Genomic DNA, 14,619 nt, shown 5'->3' on the forward strand with positions numbered 1-14,619 from the left:
TTGCAAAATCCCCCTGGTAAAAGGCATTATTTGCTGACATGATTTTTTTTGTGAAACCGCTGAAGAATTTTATATGCCTCATGTTGAAAATATGAAACTTCTAAGCACAGGCTACAAAAACACCAAATTTAAAGAAAAAAATGCATGAGCAAATCACTCAACCACATCTGATATTCCAACATGTGCAGACTGTCCAGAAGCAGAGTGTAATGGTGCTCCAGAAGCTCTGAAAGGTTTCCCTCGCACAGCTCTGGAGAGATATGATTGGACGATGGGAAAGCCAATGGTAGGCAGAGCAGCAGGTTATTTGAACTCTCCTCACACAGCTCAACACAACCAGACAACATCTTCTAACTTTTCTAACATTATTCTCTCCCAAAGAGCACAAGGATCACGTTTGAAAACAACCTTTAAACATTTTTGCTTCAAATTCATCCAGGATGGAAATGTGTTACTTCAGTCTTGTTGGACTGATGCACCTGTTGATTTAGAAAACCTCCTGTGTTTAACAATGAACAAAGTAGCTGCGGTGAGGTCCGGTGCTGTGCTGCATTTGAAGGATGAGAGGAGAGCAGAGGAGAGGAGCAGGCTGAGCTGTGGACCTCAGAGCAGTTTTACAGACGGACAGAGCAGAGACCTGCTGCGATGCAACGACAACTCTGAAAACAGCTCCACCATCAAGTACAGAAGATATGGGTGAGCAGTTTCCTCCTTTGATATTTAAATGAAAAAATACTACAGATTTGATGTTTTTGTGTGTAGAAAAACTTTAATCTGTAATTAAATTGATTTATACTGTGCTCTGCTGAAAAACTTGGATTCTAACAAGTCTTTATTTGACAGATTTACCAAAATATTATCTTTTTTAATTGATCTAAGGCCACATCTATCTTACATCTCTAGATTTTGTGTTTTTTTTTTTCAAGAAACTGCAAGGGAAAAGCCAGAAAATAAGGCTTAAATGGCTGAGTAAAAGTAGCTGCCAGCAATTCAAATGTGTTCGTTCAGAAGTTTCTTGAAATAACACACCACATCTTGTTAAAATAAACTTATTCAATCTAATTTTCTTATCAGATAAATGTGCTTTTTACTGGCTTTATTTTGTCTAGAAATAAGACAAAACACATCTGGTAAGACTTTTGCACTATTTTTTTGTATCATCCAAAAATAATACGCCTAGCTCAAAACAAGCTCACCACACACCAAATATCTATTCATGGGTCCAGAAGAGTCCAGAGGGGTTCAAAAACCAGAGTGTCACTAAGACAAAAAACTGCTGTTTCGAATGTACTTTTCAGTTTAAGCTAGTTTGCTTTTTTAAGGGGAATAATATCTTTATTCTTCAGGACACATGAGACAGTGTTTCAGCATCACGTTATTTTGTGTTAAAGTATTTGTAAGCCATCTTTGTGACTCTATCAGACGGCTTCTGATTCCTCCAGGTCTCGTCTGGCTGGGGTCAAAGTTCGCCATAAGAGACAGGTGCTGCAGGACATGGCTCGACCGCTCAAACATTGGCTGTACAAACATCGGGACAATCCGTATCCAACCAAGACAGAAAAGGTGCTGCTGGCTCTGGGCTCACACATGACACTGGTCCAGGTGAGCTGAACTCAAAGCTGTGGCGGTGCGACAGATGAATTTTAGATCTTATTTCACATTTGAGATCTTTGACTTTATTTTGAAGTCTTTATACTGGTTAAAAGTAAGGAATGCTTGATATTGGATTTGTTACTGGTTAAATGACAATAACAAGATGCATGTGCTCAGGTGTCAAACTGGTTTGCAAATGCACGGCGGAGGCTGAAGAACACAGTGAGGCAGCCAGACCTGAGCTGGGCCCTGAGGATCAAACTCTACAATAAATACATCCAGGGAAACGCTGAGAGGCTGAGCGTGTGCAGTGATGAGACACATTCAGAGGGTACAGCATGTCATTCTTCTCTGCACTCAAGTAAATATTTGTTTGTGTTTGAGTGGACTAAAAGCTGACAATTACATTGTTCATGCATTTTTCTTTACCCCTGCTGCAGATGAAGAGTGTCCCTCGCAAGCTCCCATCAGCCAATCAGAGTTTGGCAGGTCGTCCTCCCACAAAGGTGTGCTCCAGAAACAGGGCAACGTCATCGCCATGGCGGACTCGGCCAACAGCGATGACAGCACGTCGCCTCCATCCAAGTACAAGAGCAGCTTACTGAACAGGTACCTGAACGACAGCCTGCGACACATGATGGCAGCCAAGACTGGCTGTGTAACCTCGGCCTGCAGGGGGCGGAGCCACTCTGAGTCCTTCAGCTCCAACGAATGTGACCGAGATGTTGTTTCCCCGGCGTCTTCGTACGAAACAGAGGCCAACTTCGTCTACCACATGGGTGAGAAACATTGGTTGTACGACACATTGTAAACAAATTTGGGTTTAAAATGCTGCTTTTACACTAAGTGTACTTTCAAAACAGTATCAGGGAAACATGAACAAACACTGTTACTGTGTCTAAATGAACATCAGGTAATGTAAATACAACATGGAGGGAAAACGTGGAGGCAGATAGATGACAGCACCCTCTGTCCACAGACATCATGAAAGCAGCTTCCTTGTTAATTGCAGATTTATGTTGAATGTTAGCTAAAATGACACTTTAACTACCCTGCTTCCCGTTCGTTCATTTTTAACACACCGCAGTGTACACTTAAAGAAGAACAGACTGTACAGAAACTTCCACATGGCTCCTCAGAGCTCCCTGACATTAATAAATCTCTGGCACTACACTGGAAGTCAGGAGCTAAGCGAGATTCAATTATAAAGTTACAGCTAAACTTGACACCTGGGTGCCCTCTCAGACCTACAGGGAGCTCAGCTCGCTGTCATCCCTCAGATCCACTCAGGTATAGGAGCCAAACCTTTACAAACATTACTAATAGAGACCCATGCAGACGCTGAAATCCCTCATTTTAAAATTGGATAGAGCTCATGCTGGCTGCCGCTGCTCACCGCAAATATCATTTCCATATACGAGAGTGTGCCATTTGTTCCGCTTCAGCTTCTTGCCATGGTGGAAATGTCCAGTCCAGTCTCAAGGACAATTACAGAATGTCTGAGACTTTATTCTTCCCCGGGTGAGAAGAGGGAACCTCAGCCAAACGTAGAAATGGAGCAGCCTGTCAGTGCAGCGCTGAAGACGTCTCGTATAGAGGGAGTGTCAGAGCTGCCACTCAGCTGTGAGGAAACACAGAGCGAGATCTCTAGTATCCATCTGAGGCTGAGGCTTTGAGGCTTTGCTCCCTTCACTGGTGTGCTTTGGCAGCCGGATACTCCCAAGTGTAACGCTGCGACTGGAAATCAGTCTAAATTTACATTATGTCATAAGAGCTGTGAAAAGATTTTTGGGGCTGACTTTACTCTTTAGCATAGCTGATAAATTTCTCCCTCCAGTTATAAAACAAATGTGTGCATAAAGTTTTTTATTTCACAACCACTTTCCAGACAAGTGTTCAATTCTGGTCAGTCTTATGGTTAGTTAATCTATATTTTTATAACCTGTAACAAACTTTAGGTTCTATTGGGGAGACTCGCAAGTCAAACTTTAATTAGTGAAAATGCTGAAGAGGGGATTTTATGCCTTTCCATATTTTTAACATGGATATTAAGTATCAATGCTGAATGTCTGTATCAAATCTGTGCAGGTTTTCCAAACACCTTCATATAGGTATGTTGTGGAATTCCCTAAATCTGTGCATGAAATACTCAAAATTTTCTGTTCTTAAAATTGCACGACATCCTCATGAGACTTGCTGAATTGATGAGGTCATCCTTTACCCCTATAAAGCCAAGTGGAGCACTGGCACTCTGTTCTGCATATCAAGTTTTGATTGCTGGTAGATTTGAAACCAGATAAGAGATAAGAGATAACATTGGTTATTCTTTTTGCAAATAAAATCTGGGAAGTGAAACTTTTATATTGAATTTTCTGCATCTCCTGGGGAGCTGTTTCTTTCTGAAATAGAAACAACAAAAACATCATGATCCAGACTGAGGTTGTTAGCATCACTTCATATGTAGAGCGCATATCATCACATTTTTTATGTTTACATTTTTGAGGGATCACATTTCTGTGTTGGAAAAATATGTGTTAAAGGTCCCCTATTATGCTCCTTTTCTGCAGTTTAAGATGGATCATTGATGTCTTCATGAAATGATAGTAACATGTTTTGGTCCAAAAAGCCAAAATATCTAGCACAGCAGCATTGTTTCCAGGCTCTCATAGCCCCTCTGTTCAGAACGCTCTGATTTAGTGGGCGTGACCTTCATATGTAAATGAGCCACCGCTGATACCGCCCTGCTCTTACACGTCAATGAGAGCAGCGTCATGAGCTCCAAGAGCACAATGTTTAGAAAATAGCAAAGCTCGTTTACCGTAACATTATAGGCTAAAACAACAGGCTAACCACAGCTAAAGTTAGCATCCTGAAGCTAACACAGAGACAGGGGGGACACTGAGGAAAAGCTCTTACATCTGCTCCACAGCACACAGCATTTAAAATACTCACATTTCCAGGGTCTGAGGTTTGTTGGTGGATGGTTGGTAATGCGCCTGGATTCAGGACCTGTCTATTCGCTGACCCTCTGCTGTACTGTCCAAAGTTGGAAAAGCACTCGGCCATGAAATGACTAGTACACACATGCACAGTTTTACTGAGTGTAGCAGGCACATTTCCTTGATAAATGAACTCTAGCCACTTAGTCTTGTCTTCTTCCAAGATGGGAAGTTTGTGCATGGAACTATGTGGCTGTTTACAGCCAAAAACAGAGCAGTGGTGGCCTTTCAACTTCAGCATTCTCCTCCCTGCTGCTGGAAGCGGGGGTTTTATTCACTTGTTTTATTTACTTCTGTCTCCGGTGGACCAATCAGGTCAGACTTGCTCCTGATTGGTCAAAAAAGAGAATCGCTGACGTCAGCAAATCCCCAAAATCCAAACAGCTCGTTTTAGGTCAGGATTTTACATTCACAAGCACTACTAAGTACAGGTATTTTCATTAAATATCACATTTTGTGGGCTGGGAGGAAAGCCAAAGACCCACAAATTTCACTAAAAGACTTAAAGTGATTTTTGCATAGTATGGGACCTTTAAGATGCCTGTATTTTCCTAACAACTCAACAAACATCTTTACAGCTGATACATAACGCAGGCTTGTTTTAATACTCACAAACTGAGGAAATAATTTTTTATCTCACTTGTTTTGATGACATCAAGACTAGGTATAATTTACATCATTAGAGGCATTAGAGGCTGTGCTGGCTGACAGGAGAAGCACTGAAGATGCAGAGAGGAGGCCAGAAGCCCACCTCAGTTCCATCTCTTTGCTAATTTTTAGATGAACCTAAAGATGAGTCAGCATTTTTAATGTGGTGAATATCATCATTTGGCTTCATAAGTATTCTTTGGAAATGGTTGGTGATATCACTGAGATTGAGTCTATGTTTTAAACAGAAAATGTAATTGATGCATGAATTATTTTTACTGACTGACTTCATAATTCCAGAAATGTGAACTTTGTTACTGTCTGAAAGCAAGCTAGCTAAGATAACTAATATCTTCTGTGTCAACCATCTAGATCTACAACTATTGGATTAGCTTTGTGCTTAAAAAGCTATCTGAATGATGCATTTGCCCAGCATCTCTATGGCAGATTTAGAAACATCTTCAGCTGATTTGTTTTTTGCTATGTGTTTAAAGGCACAGTGAGTCGTGTTAAGCAGCATTTAGCCAAACAGACTTGGTAAAAATGGAGTATAATAAGTATTTATTGTAGTTTGAATTTAAAAGTTAATTCATGCATTGGCTTAGAGTGGGTTTTTTTTTTAAATAAAAGGCTGATCACCTTCCACAGATGCCTCCATCTTGCACCTTCATGCAGTTGAAGACAATTAAAGTGTTGGGCGGCCGTGTCTCATTACAGACAGGGAGACTGAGCAAAGAAGCATTTCAAAGTAAACCACTGAATATTTCCGAATATTTCTGGAGAAGTTGAGGATTTTTGCCTTTTGTTATCTGGCTCTACTTCAGTAGTTAGATCCAACAAGTGGAACTTATTTCTGATAATTTCCCTTTGAGGTGTTTGATTGATTTAGCCTCATTTCTTTCCTTTACATCAATCCAAGTAAGCTGTTTCCCTAAAGGCCAAAGAGAAACGTCCGCTAGCTTTTGCCTCTTATTCAGGATGTAGCCTTGAGGTATCAGAGGTATCAGTCTTGGCATCTTCTCGGCAAAAGAAAGCAAATCCACACACTTCCCAAAATGTTTTACTTGTCCTCCTGACATGTTATTAGTCTCTCACTTCCTATTATTTCTTTTGGAGAACTTGAAGCTCTCTTGATGTCATCATCACTCCTCGTGGGCAGCACACAGTGTTGAGATGTTTGTTCAAACCTTTAATATCTCCCTGATGGTCATATTAGGGGTGTTTGTGACCCACCCCGGCTGCTCGGTGGAGGTGAAGTGGAAAGTCGAGCTGCCAGATTCATCACAGGCACTGACACTATTAACACGTTTGAACACCGCCCGGGAGACGACTTTAGCAGTCACTAAAGTAGCACTGATGGACCAATAAGTGATGCCACAACACAGGAAACTTTAAACATATCAGCCCGACCGCCTCAGGCAGTAAAAGTGTAATGGAATAGTACATGTTGGTTAAACGACCAGTCAATGTACAGAAATGTGAAGTGGTACATATAACATATGTATACATGGGATCTGCTTCACATTTCAGTGTTTCCTCTGAAAGTCTGGAGAGCCATAAATGGGACCAGAAATGTGTTTTATTGGACGCAAAGCAGCGGAAAACATATCTGGAAAACACCTCACTGCATTGTGTTTCAAAGAAAAACAAGCATGCTCAGAGGGGACTCACTTCATCACAAACACGCCTCTCTGTGGAGGAAGTAACGAGTTACAATATTCCTCTCTATAGACTTCTTTCCTTGTGCTGATCTTGATGCCTGAATATCACTGACTCTGGGTAATAGTGGGCCTCCTATCATACTAAACTGCAACGTTATGTTAAGTATTTTTGGCGCCCATCAATCTGTACATGACAGATTAAATCCCTAATCCTTCATTCAAAGCTTCTATTTGGAATCAAGGATTCTGTTAGTTTTGGCAACTCCTGTTGGCATAACATGTGCAATGATGACAATTTAGGATGTTAAAGGGGCTGTGAGTACAATCCCCCCCCCCAAAAAAACGGGTTTTCTGGGATATAGACCCGTTGTTGTGAGGACATGACTCTTCTATAGGCGTGTGTTTGTTTTGAAGCAGATGAATGGAGATTAGATCTTTTTAAATCTACTTCTCTTTATTTAAGACAATTTTTTCCAGGATCCAAAGCGATGAGGCTATTCATTACATTTATTTTTCGTTATGTAGCGCTATTGTTTGAAACGTTATAACAATCAAACTTTGTAAACTCACATTGTTGCATAGTATAGAAACCCAGTAACGCAGTGACATGTATGTAACTTTTAGCATTAGTGAATCCTAGTTCTGTCCTACCAGAGCTCATCTACCAACTCCAACCCCACCAAGCAGAGCTAACGTGACCTCACTCTTTACTTTATTGATAGACTCTCAAGTTTGAACAGACCACTGCAGAATAACTGCTGACTGTGGGTTGGAATAAACATTATCACAAACAACTTAGCCCATGTTTTCGCCCGTGCTCTATCTCTCTCCTGTTTAGCTTTCTTCTGCTCTTCTGTCCTTTTTCTTTTTGACAGTCCAGCTCCAGTGTCCACCATCACTACAAAATAAACCAGAGAAATTCTTTTCAGCAGAGAAAAACACAGATCTTGCTCCTGATTGCTAAACTTTGACGGCTGGCAAAGTGTCGTCAAAGGGACTTTCTCATGCCGTAAATTACTCCAGTCCTGGACAACCCAACCACAGATACTGGAACTAGAATTTATAAATAACCTATTTTGGCACTGAAAATCTCTGTTTATGTTGCAGATTATGAACAGGCATATGTATAAAGATGAGACTTTTTTAAGATCACTCAGAACGGGGGTGGCCAACCAGTCAGAGACTAAGAGCCACAAAAATTACCATGGTACTACAAAGAGCCACATCACACAGGTGGTCTTAGAAATGCACTACCTCTCGCACATATGAAATAAAATGAAAATCAATACATTCCCAATTTTTAATGCGAGATTTATTGTGTGTGTAAGTGTGTTTAAATTTGTATTTGGAACCGTGTCAAAGAGTAATTTCTGTTTTTACTGCAGAAGAGACAAAGTTCCATCTATCTATCTATCTATCTATCTATCTATCTATCTATCTATCTATCTATCTATCTATCTATCTAGATAGATAGATAGATAGATAGATAGATAGATAGATAGATAGATAGATAGATAGATAGATAGATAGATAGATAGATAGATAGCTATGAGCATATGAGCATATAAGCATATGAGTGATTGAGAGGAGCACATGTAGAGAACAGAAACTGAAACTTAAGTATCAATCTATTCATCCAAGTATTGATCAATACTGATCCCAACATTGGCATCAATATATCAATATTTTAGATTGATTGGCACACCACAACTCAAAACAGTATATTTATTTATATATATATATATATATATATATATATATATATATATATATATATATATATGGAATGGATCAAAGAGCCACACACCAAAAGGCATAAAGCCACATGTGGCTCGCGAGCCACAGGTTGGCCACCCCTGACTTAGGCCCCGTTTACATGACGCCGAAAACGGCAATTCCGCAAACATTTTGTTGCGTTTTGGCCTTCCGTTTAGATGAGACCACGTTGCGTTTTCAGTGAAAACGCAATCTTTTGAAAACAGGGACTTTACGCACAACTTTAGATGAAGCTTCAGAAGTAAAGAACCCACTCGTTGATTTCTGGCAACAACATGAGTGTTAACACACTGTGTTAGGTGAAATACACTGCAATCAAACTGACAATGAGAGGAGTTACTGCAGTAGCTTAGAAGAAGAAACAGCTAGCTCATGTAGTCTACAATGTTAATGTACTCATAAGTTGAGATGTGCTGGCTGGGACCAGGTCAGCCCTGTGTTCCTGTATTTCTAAGATACTTTCAAAATCAGGTCTCACATTTATACATTTCACTTCAATTTGATGCCTATCCTCCCACAAGATTTTTGGAAACACTTTATAGCAAGTGAATTAATAAATGAATGAGACCAGCAGCAGAAATCTGGTAGTAAAGGATTTTAGCTGAAGCAGAGCTTATAGATGCCGAACCCTTGATTTCATTTCCTTAAGACAGAGAAACAAAAACAGATACAGGAAACAAATCTTTGAAATGTGGGAAGTGTTAGAAGTGTGGGAACACAGGGACTCTCCTGTCCTGACTCTGGTTCCTGGGGAGAAGGGATCTGGTGTTGTGTGTGATGTGCTGTGTTTACCTTGATGCTGTTTACCACACACATGTGTGAAACCTGTCATCGTTTTTCATCATGTGTGAGACATCTCATGATTTTAAAATCACTGAAGAGTTTAACATGTGCCAGCCTTTAGTTTGGTGTTGGGACTAGAAATATTTTTATAAAGTAAAACAGCTTGTCTGGCAAAGTCTGAAGGTAAAAATGTTTCCTTGTGAGCATGTCAAGTTTACCAACTGTCACATCATATCTGGCTTGTTGAGTCCATCCAGAAAAAAAAGTATAATGATAACAAGCTGCAGTTTTATAAAGAGTTATGTACTGGACTTTTTATTGACTGCTGTTCAACAATGAAACAAAACCTTTGCTTAGTAATATCTGAAGTTGTTGGCAGGACAGAAAAGGAGGCAGGCTAACTTTGTTCCTCTATTTTCATTGTTCCTGCTACACTCGGCTAACCAGCTGCATGTTGTGTTTGTGTGTAGACACGAAACCTTCTCATCTTTTTCTCTCTGAAAAAGCATGTCTCAAATGTCCAAACTACGATCAAACCCTTAATATCAGAAACAGGCGGCCTCATCATGCCTTATAAATTTTGTTGAATCTTTTCCCAGCTATAAATTTGAGACTCACCAGAGTTAGAATAATGTTTTTTCTTGGTAATAAAAACACAACAGAAGTACCAAAGTACTTTCTTGGCAGATTTTCATGCAGCTAAAGAGAAAAATTCTCAGTAGCAAAATAGCATAAGACAGTAAAATGATTTACTATCAATAAGTAGTTGCTTTTGGCTCCAGCTGGGCCAAAGAAATGTGAGACGGGGATGTTTCGGACTGTTAGCGTTGAAAGACTGTGTTTCACTGAGGGCCTTTAATTTCCCCGTCTGGTGCTCTCTGAAGATAAAATCCAGTTTGACCAGCTTCTATCTGCTCCAATGGATGAAGGCTGTACTCCAAAACCCAAATGGAAAATATGCTTTACATATAATGCACGCTTATGCACTGACCACAACAGGAATTGCACAAGCAATATAATATTACCCGAAAGTCCTGCTCCTGCTTAAGATGCAGACAGAGATACTGTAGACTCATTTCAGGGTGAAAGACCTCCAGATATCCCTCATCGAGACCTTTAACTAAGTACTTTTCAAGCCTATGTCAAGATGATGGAGTTGTGTGGGGACAGTTTTTGGAAATGCAGTGACATGCAGTGAACCCAACAGGTGCTAGCACAGAAACACAGCGTGGACCAAATGACACGATGCAGATATCAGATTTTTTTCCTCTGAAGAGCTCCAGAAGAACGCTCCGCTGTGTTTGTTTTGGAAAGTGTAGCTTAGCGGAGACACTTCACTGAGTCAGAGGTTTCTGAAACATCCAAAGAGACACACAGACATGAAATAACTCAATACACTCAGCGATACACACACACAAGCTGTCATAAATTTAAAATACATCACAAGCTTGAAGCCCAGTCCAGCCTTGATTGAACATACTCTGATTTCACAGATATCAAGTAAACTGATGGGTTACATATTCACATGCGTCTTTTCCCTCTCTCCTGTAGATGCCATGGACTATTCCTCAACCAGATGTGACAGGTGGGTGTTATTTCAAAATCAAATCAGCTGTTCTCTCTTTTCAACTCTCATCACACTGAAAAGTAAAACCATTTACAATCTATTTTGGATTTTCTTCTTGAAAATGAACATTCATTTCTGATTCGTCACTCTGGCTTCAGATCAAGGTTTGTTCTTACTTTAGTTTTCTGAAACATGGTCTTCAGATGATTTTACCTCAGCTGTATGTGGCACAAGCTCAACCAATGAATGAATCAACTTTCATTTTACTAAATTGATCATTACAGAGCAACATTTAGTACAAATTCAGTCAGAACGGAGTAGAAACGAGCAAAAATGAAATGCAAGACAGAGCTGGACTTTTTTTAACATGAGGTTTTATTTTCAGATTTAAAATTGTTGCCCTGATGGGGTAAAAACAACAGTTTGAGAAATTCTGATGAATAATAAGATAAATGTTTGATGCTGGTTGATTTTACACATACATGCCTGATTGAAATTTTAAGAGCAGTTATAAAAATGTCAGGAACATTTTGCACTGTTGGATCTTGAAAAGTTGTAAGTGGAGTTTCAAAATGCTACAAGAAGAAATGGGAGTGAGACAAAAAAAAGCAATAAATTGCAAACAACAATTACACTGAAACAGGCTTAAACCACCTAAAAAAAAAAACGTAAATAGAAATAAAAGTTTTCAACAGTAATGAGGAGCTCCACCATTATTGTTGATCTCCTTAAAATATGCATGATGCAAGAGTTTCCAGGAGGCTAGTGGGGACACTGCTCCAAGTGGTGAAGATGGCTTCATGGAGGCCACTCACTGTCTGGAACTGATGTCCATTTTTGTTAACTTCCTTTGCCATCCAACCCCAAATGTTCTCAATGTGATTTAGATCAGGGGAACACGAAGGACTGTCCATTGTCAGGCGGCCATTGTGCACTGCAGTGTTGTCCTGTTGAAAAATCTGGTCATTATGACACAGACAAGGACCCTCAGTCATAAAAATGCATGCAAAATCCTGCAACATCTCCACATAGCCACCCGCTGTTTCACAGCCCCGACCAACCTGAAGCTTTGTTGTTCCATTGAAGCACCCCAGATCATGATGGCGCCCTCTCCATGACATCACTTTGAAAATAGCAAAGTAGGATCTCCTTGTCCTGGCAGTACCGTCAGAAGCCATCAGGACCATCAAGGTTCAACTTTTTCCCTTAAGAAAATAAAACTTTCTTTCACCTTTCAGTGTTTCATGATTGGTGCTCTCGTGCCAAGTCTAAACGGGACATTTTGAGGTATTGAAGGAGACGTGGCCTTTGAAGACATTTTTTGACACCTGAGGGTTATCATCCCATGTCTTGATCATAGACTGTAAAAAAAATGGATGTCTGCTTGCTTGGCTAGAAGTGAGGTCTCCACAAAAACTGCTCCCTCTAGTGGCTGGCTGTAGTATCGGTCAGAAAATCCGTCTTTCCAGTCATTCCAGATGGGCTGTGGTCAAACTTTAAAAAATGAATAATCCTCGTTGAAATGTTTCCCATGTCCGACTGTTGTAGTGAGTCGAAGATATTATTTGGTTGCCTTGTATTAAAGTCCTCTTTTTTCTGAAAAATTCTGTTTTCATTGGTTATACAAGGTTAAAAACAAGGCTTTACGTAACGTTTAACGATGATTGACAGCTGCCGTTCTTGTGTATTTTTTCGGGGTGGTAAAGTCAAAAAGTGATTAGATTCTCGAAAGAAAAAAAATTAAGTAATATTTTTGTCACCCAACTCCACTCAGATTCTCCCAGAATCCCTCACAGTCTCTACTGCACAAACTCTGGCTGCACAACGGCTAAATGAACGTGCCTGTGACGGAGGTATTTTGGCTCCAAAACCGTTCAATGATAAATGGTGGAGCCACGCTGTCCACTCAATACACAGTCTTTGGTCTTGATGGACAGCCAATCAGATCCTCTGGCTCAGTGCAGGTGAAAGTTTTTTGGGTCTACCACTTAACTTCTTTTTTCATAACCTTCAGGATCTTTCCAGAAATTGTTAAATTGTTGTTTTCAAAAAATTTCTCACTCATTTTTTTTCTGTCTCACTCTCATTTATTGTTTGTGCATTTTAAGCTCCACTGAGAACATTTCAAGATCCCACAGTGCAAAATGTAAATCTGTGCAGTTTTTCAACCAGTCTTAAAATTTTGATCAGGTGTGTATTTTAGTGGATAATCAACAAAAACAAACCTTATCATCAATGCTGTTCTAATGGTGTTGGTTTGTGCACTGTAGATCAATCCCAACATCAATAAATGTGAACATGCATTTTGTGCTGTATTCTGCTCCAGGAGTCACTAAAACAAGAAGCAGTCAGTGAAATCTTTGGTCAAATGGATCTAAAATTACAATTTTACATGACATGTAATAATAAAGCTCATACACAGTACAGCTGATTTTCTTTTCACAGTGTTCAGCAGCAGGAGCGAGTCCAGCAGAAGCGGGCAGATCAGGGCTGGAGAGAGATCCACGCCGCCGTCGCTCTGACTAACTTGGCCCAGGGTCCCAGCAGCGCTGCAGACCAGAGCTGTGTCCCCGTGCCAAGTGCTGCCACAGGGCAGAGCTGCAACAGAGAGCCTTTCTCATTTAGCAGGACAACTATCAGAGACAGCTCATGCATCACAGGGCCCACAGCTGCCCTGACACATAGCTACACCCCTGGGCCAGCTCTCACCAGCCGCATCATCCAGAAGTCCTCTCACATCTCTGAGGTCCAGACCGTCAACGTGGCCCTGCCGAACAGTGTTTAGGGACTTTATCAAAGCATCTGGTTTATGAACAGTGCTCTGTATAAGAATACCAGATGTTTAAGTGCCTTGAATTACATGTACAGCCCCTTGTTATCTTTGAAAGCAGATAAACTTTGACATTGTCATCTTTTTATGTTCTGAAATGGAAAAACTGACCCAGCAGTTGAATTTTTTTCTACAGTTTTTGTAAAGTTTCTAATGTTTCTAATGTTTCCTGTCTCCGTCTGTTGCAGTAAGTTATATTAACTTCATGAGACTGGATCATCATCCAATGCTAAAGTTGACAGCAGCTATTTGAATAAACTTAATGTGAAATCTTTTGACCAGTTGTCTGTTTTAAATCAAAGGTTTGCTGCGGCTGAAGCAGAGGCACAGAGATGTTTCACAGAGCTGTATTTAGTGCACGCTCTCATGCTTGTAAATGTGGGCCTTCCAGTTTCATTATATCTGTTCAAATAGCTTTTCAAAGGCTGTAGTTGAGGCAAAGGCTTGGCATTATAAATTTAGCAGGGAGGCAGTGTTTCAAGCTGGAGACACTGAGTTAAGTCTTTCAATAGAGAATAGATCCACAGGGGGAAAAAACACTAGACTGAACAGTTCACAGGGGACAGGTTTCAGTTTCTTGATTCAAAGATTGGGCATTAATAATAATTTAGACTCAAGATGAAAAGTTTGTGCGTATGTGGAAGAGGTAATAATGATCTGACATATTTAGTCACACTAGTTGTGCTTTTCGACCTCATTCACTGTTTCTACATCAGGTTCAGGACTTACTGTTTAGTCCAACTAATTTTAATCGATTTGACA

General features: G+C 40.2%; 1 protein-coding gene across 1 annotated transcript; it reads left to right on the forward strand.

Annotated features, from left to right (window-relative positions):
• Positions 1–251: 251 nt before the first annotated feature.
• Positions 252–13,888, forward strand: LOC141804711 (homeobox protein Mohawk-like). The gene is made up of 6 exons (XM_074689313.1): positions 252–696; positions 1,443–1,602; positions 1,771–1,924; positions 2,034–2,372; positions 11,012–11,045; positions 13,473–13,888. Exons 1-6 carry the CDS (start codon positions 272–274, stop codon positions 13,810–13,812), a joined length of 1,452 nt encoding a protein of 483 aa, XP_074545414.1. The 5' UTR covers positions 252–271; the 3' UTR covers positions 13,813–13,888.
• The last annotated feature ends 731 nt before the right edge of the window (positions 13,889–14,619 follow it).

The sequence above is a fragment of the Halichoeres trimaculatus genome, unplaced genomic scaffold, assembly GCF_033239565.1.
Source record: "Halichoeres trimaculatus isolate MK-OKI-2021-1 unplaced genomic scaffold, fHalTri1.1 fHalTri1_scaffold_15, whole genome shotgun sequence".
Classification (NCBI taxonomy): domain Eukaryota; kingdom Metazoa; phylum Chordata; class Actinopteri; order Labriformes; family Labridae; genus Halichoeres; species Halichoeres trimaculatus.

Bases quoted from the DNA above. Each gene is read 5' to 3' on its own strand.
- LOC141804711 (XM_074689313.1), top strand. From the start codon at position 272: ATGGGAAAGCCAATGGTAGGCAGAGCAGCAGGTTATTTGAACTCTCCT. The intron at 1,925-2,033 runs GTACAGCATGTC...CCCCTGCTGCAG, and splicing joins TGATGAGACACATTCAGAGG to ATGAAGAGTGTCCCTCGCAA. The intron at 2,373-11,011 runs GTGAGAAACATT...TCTCTCCTGTAG, and splicing joins CAACTTCGTCTACCACATGG to ATGCCATGGACTATTCCTCA.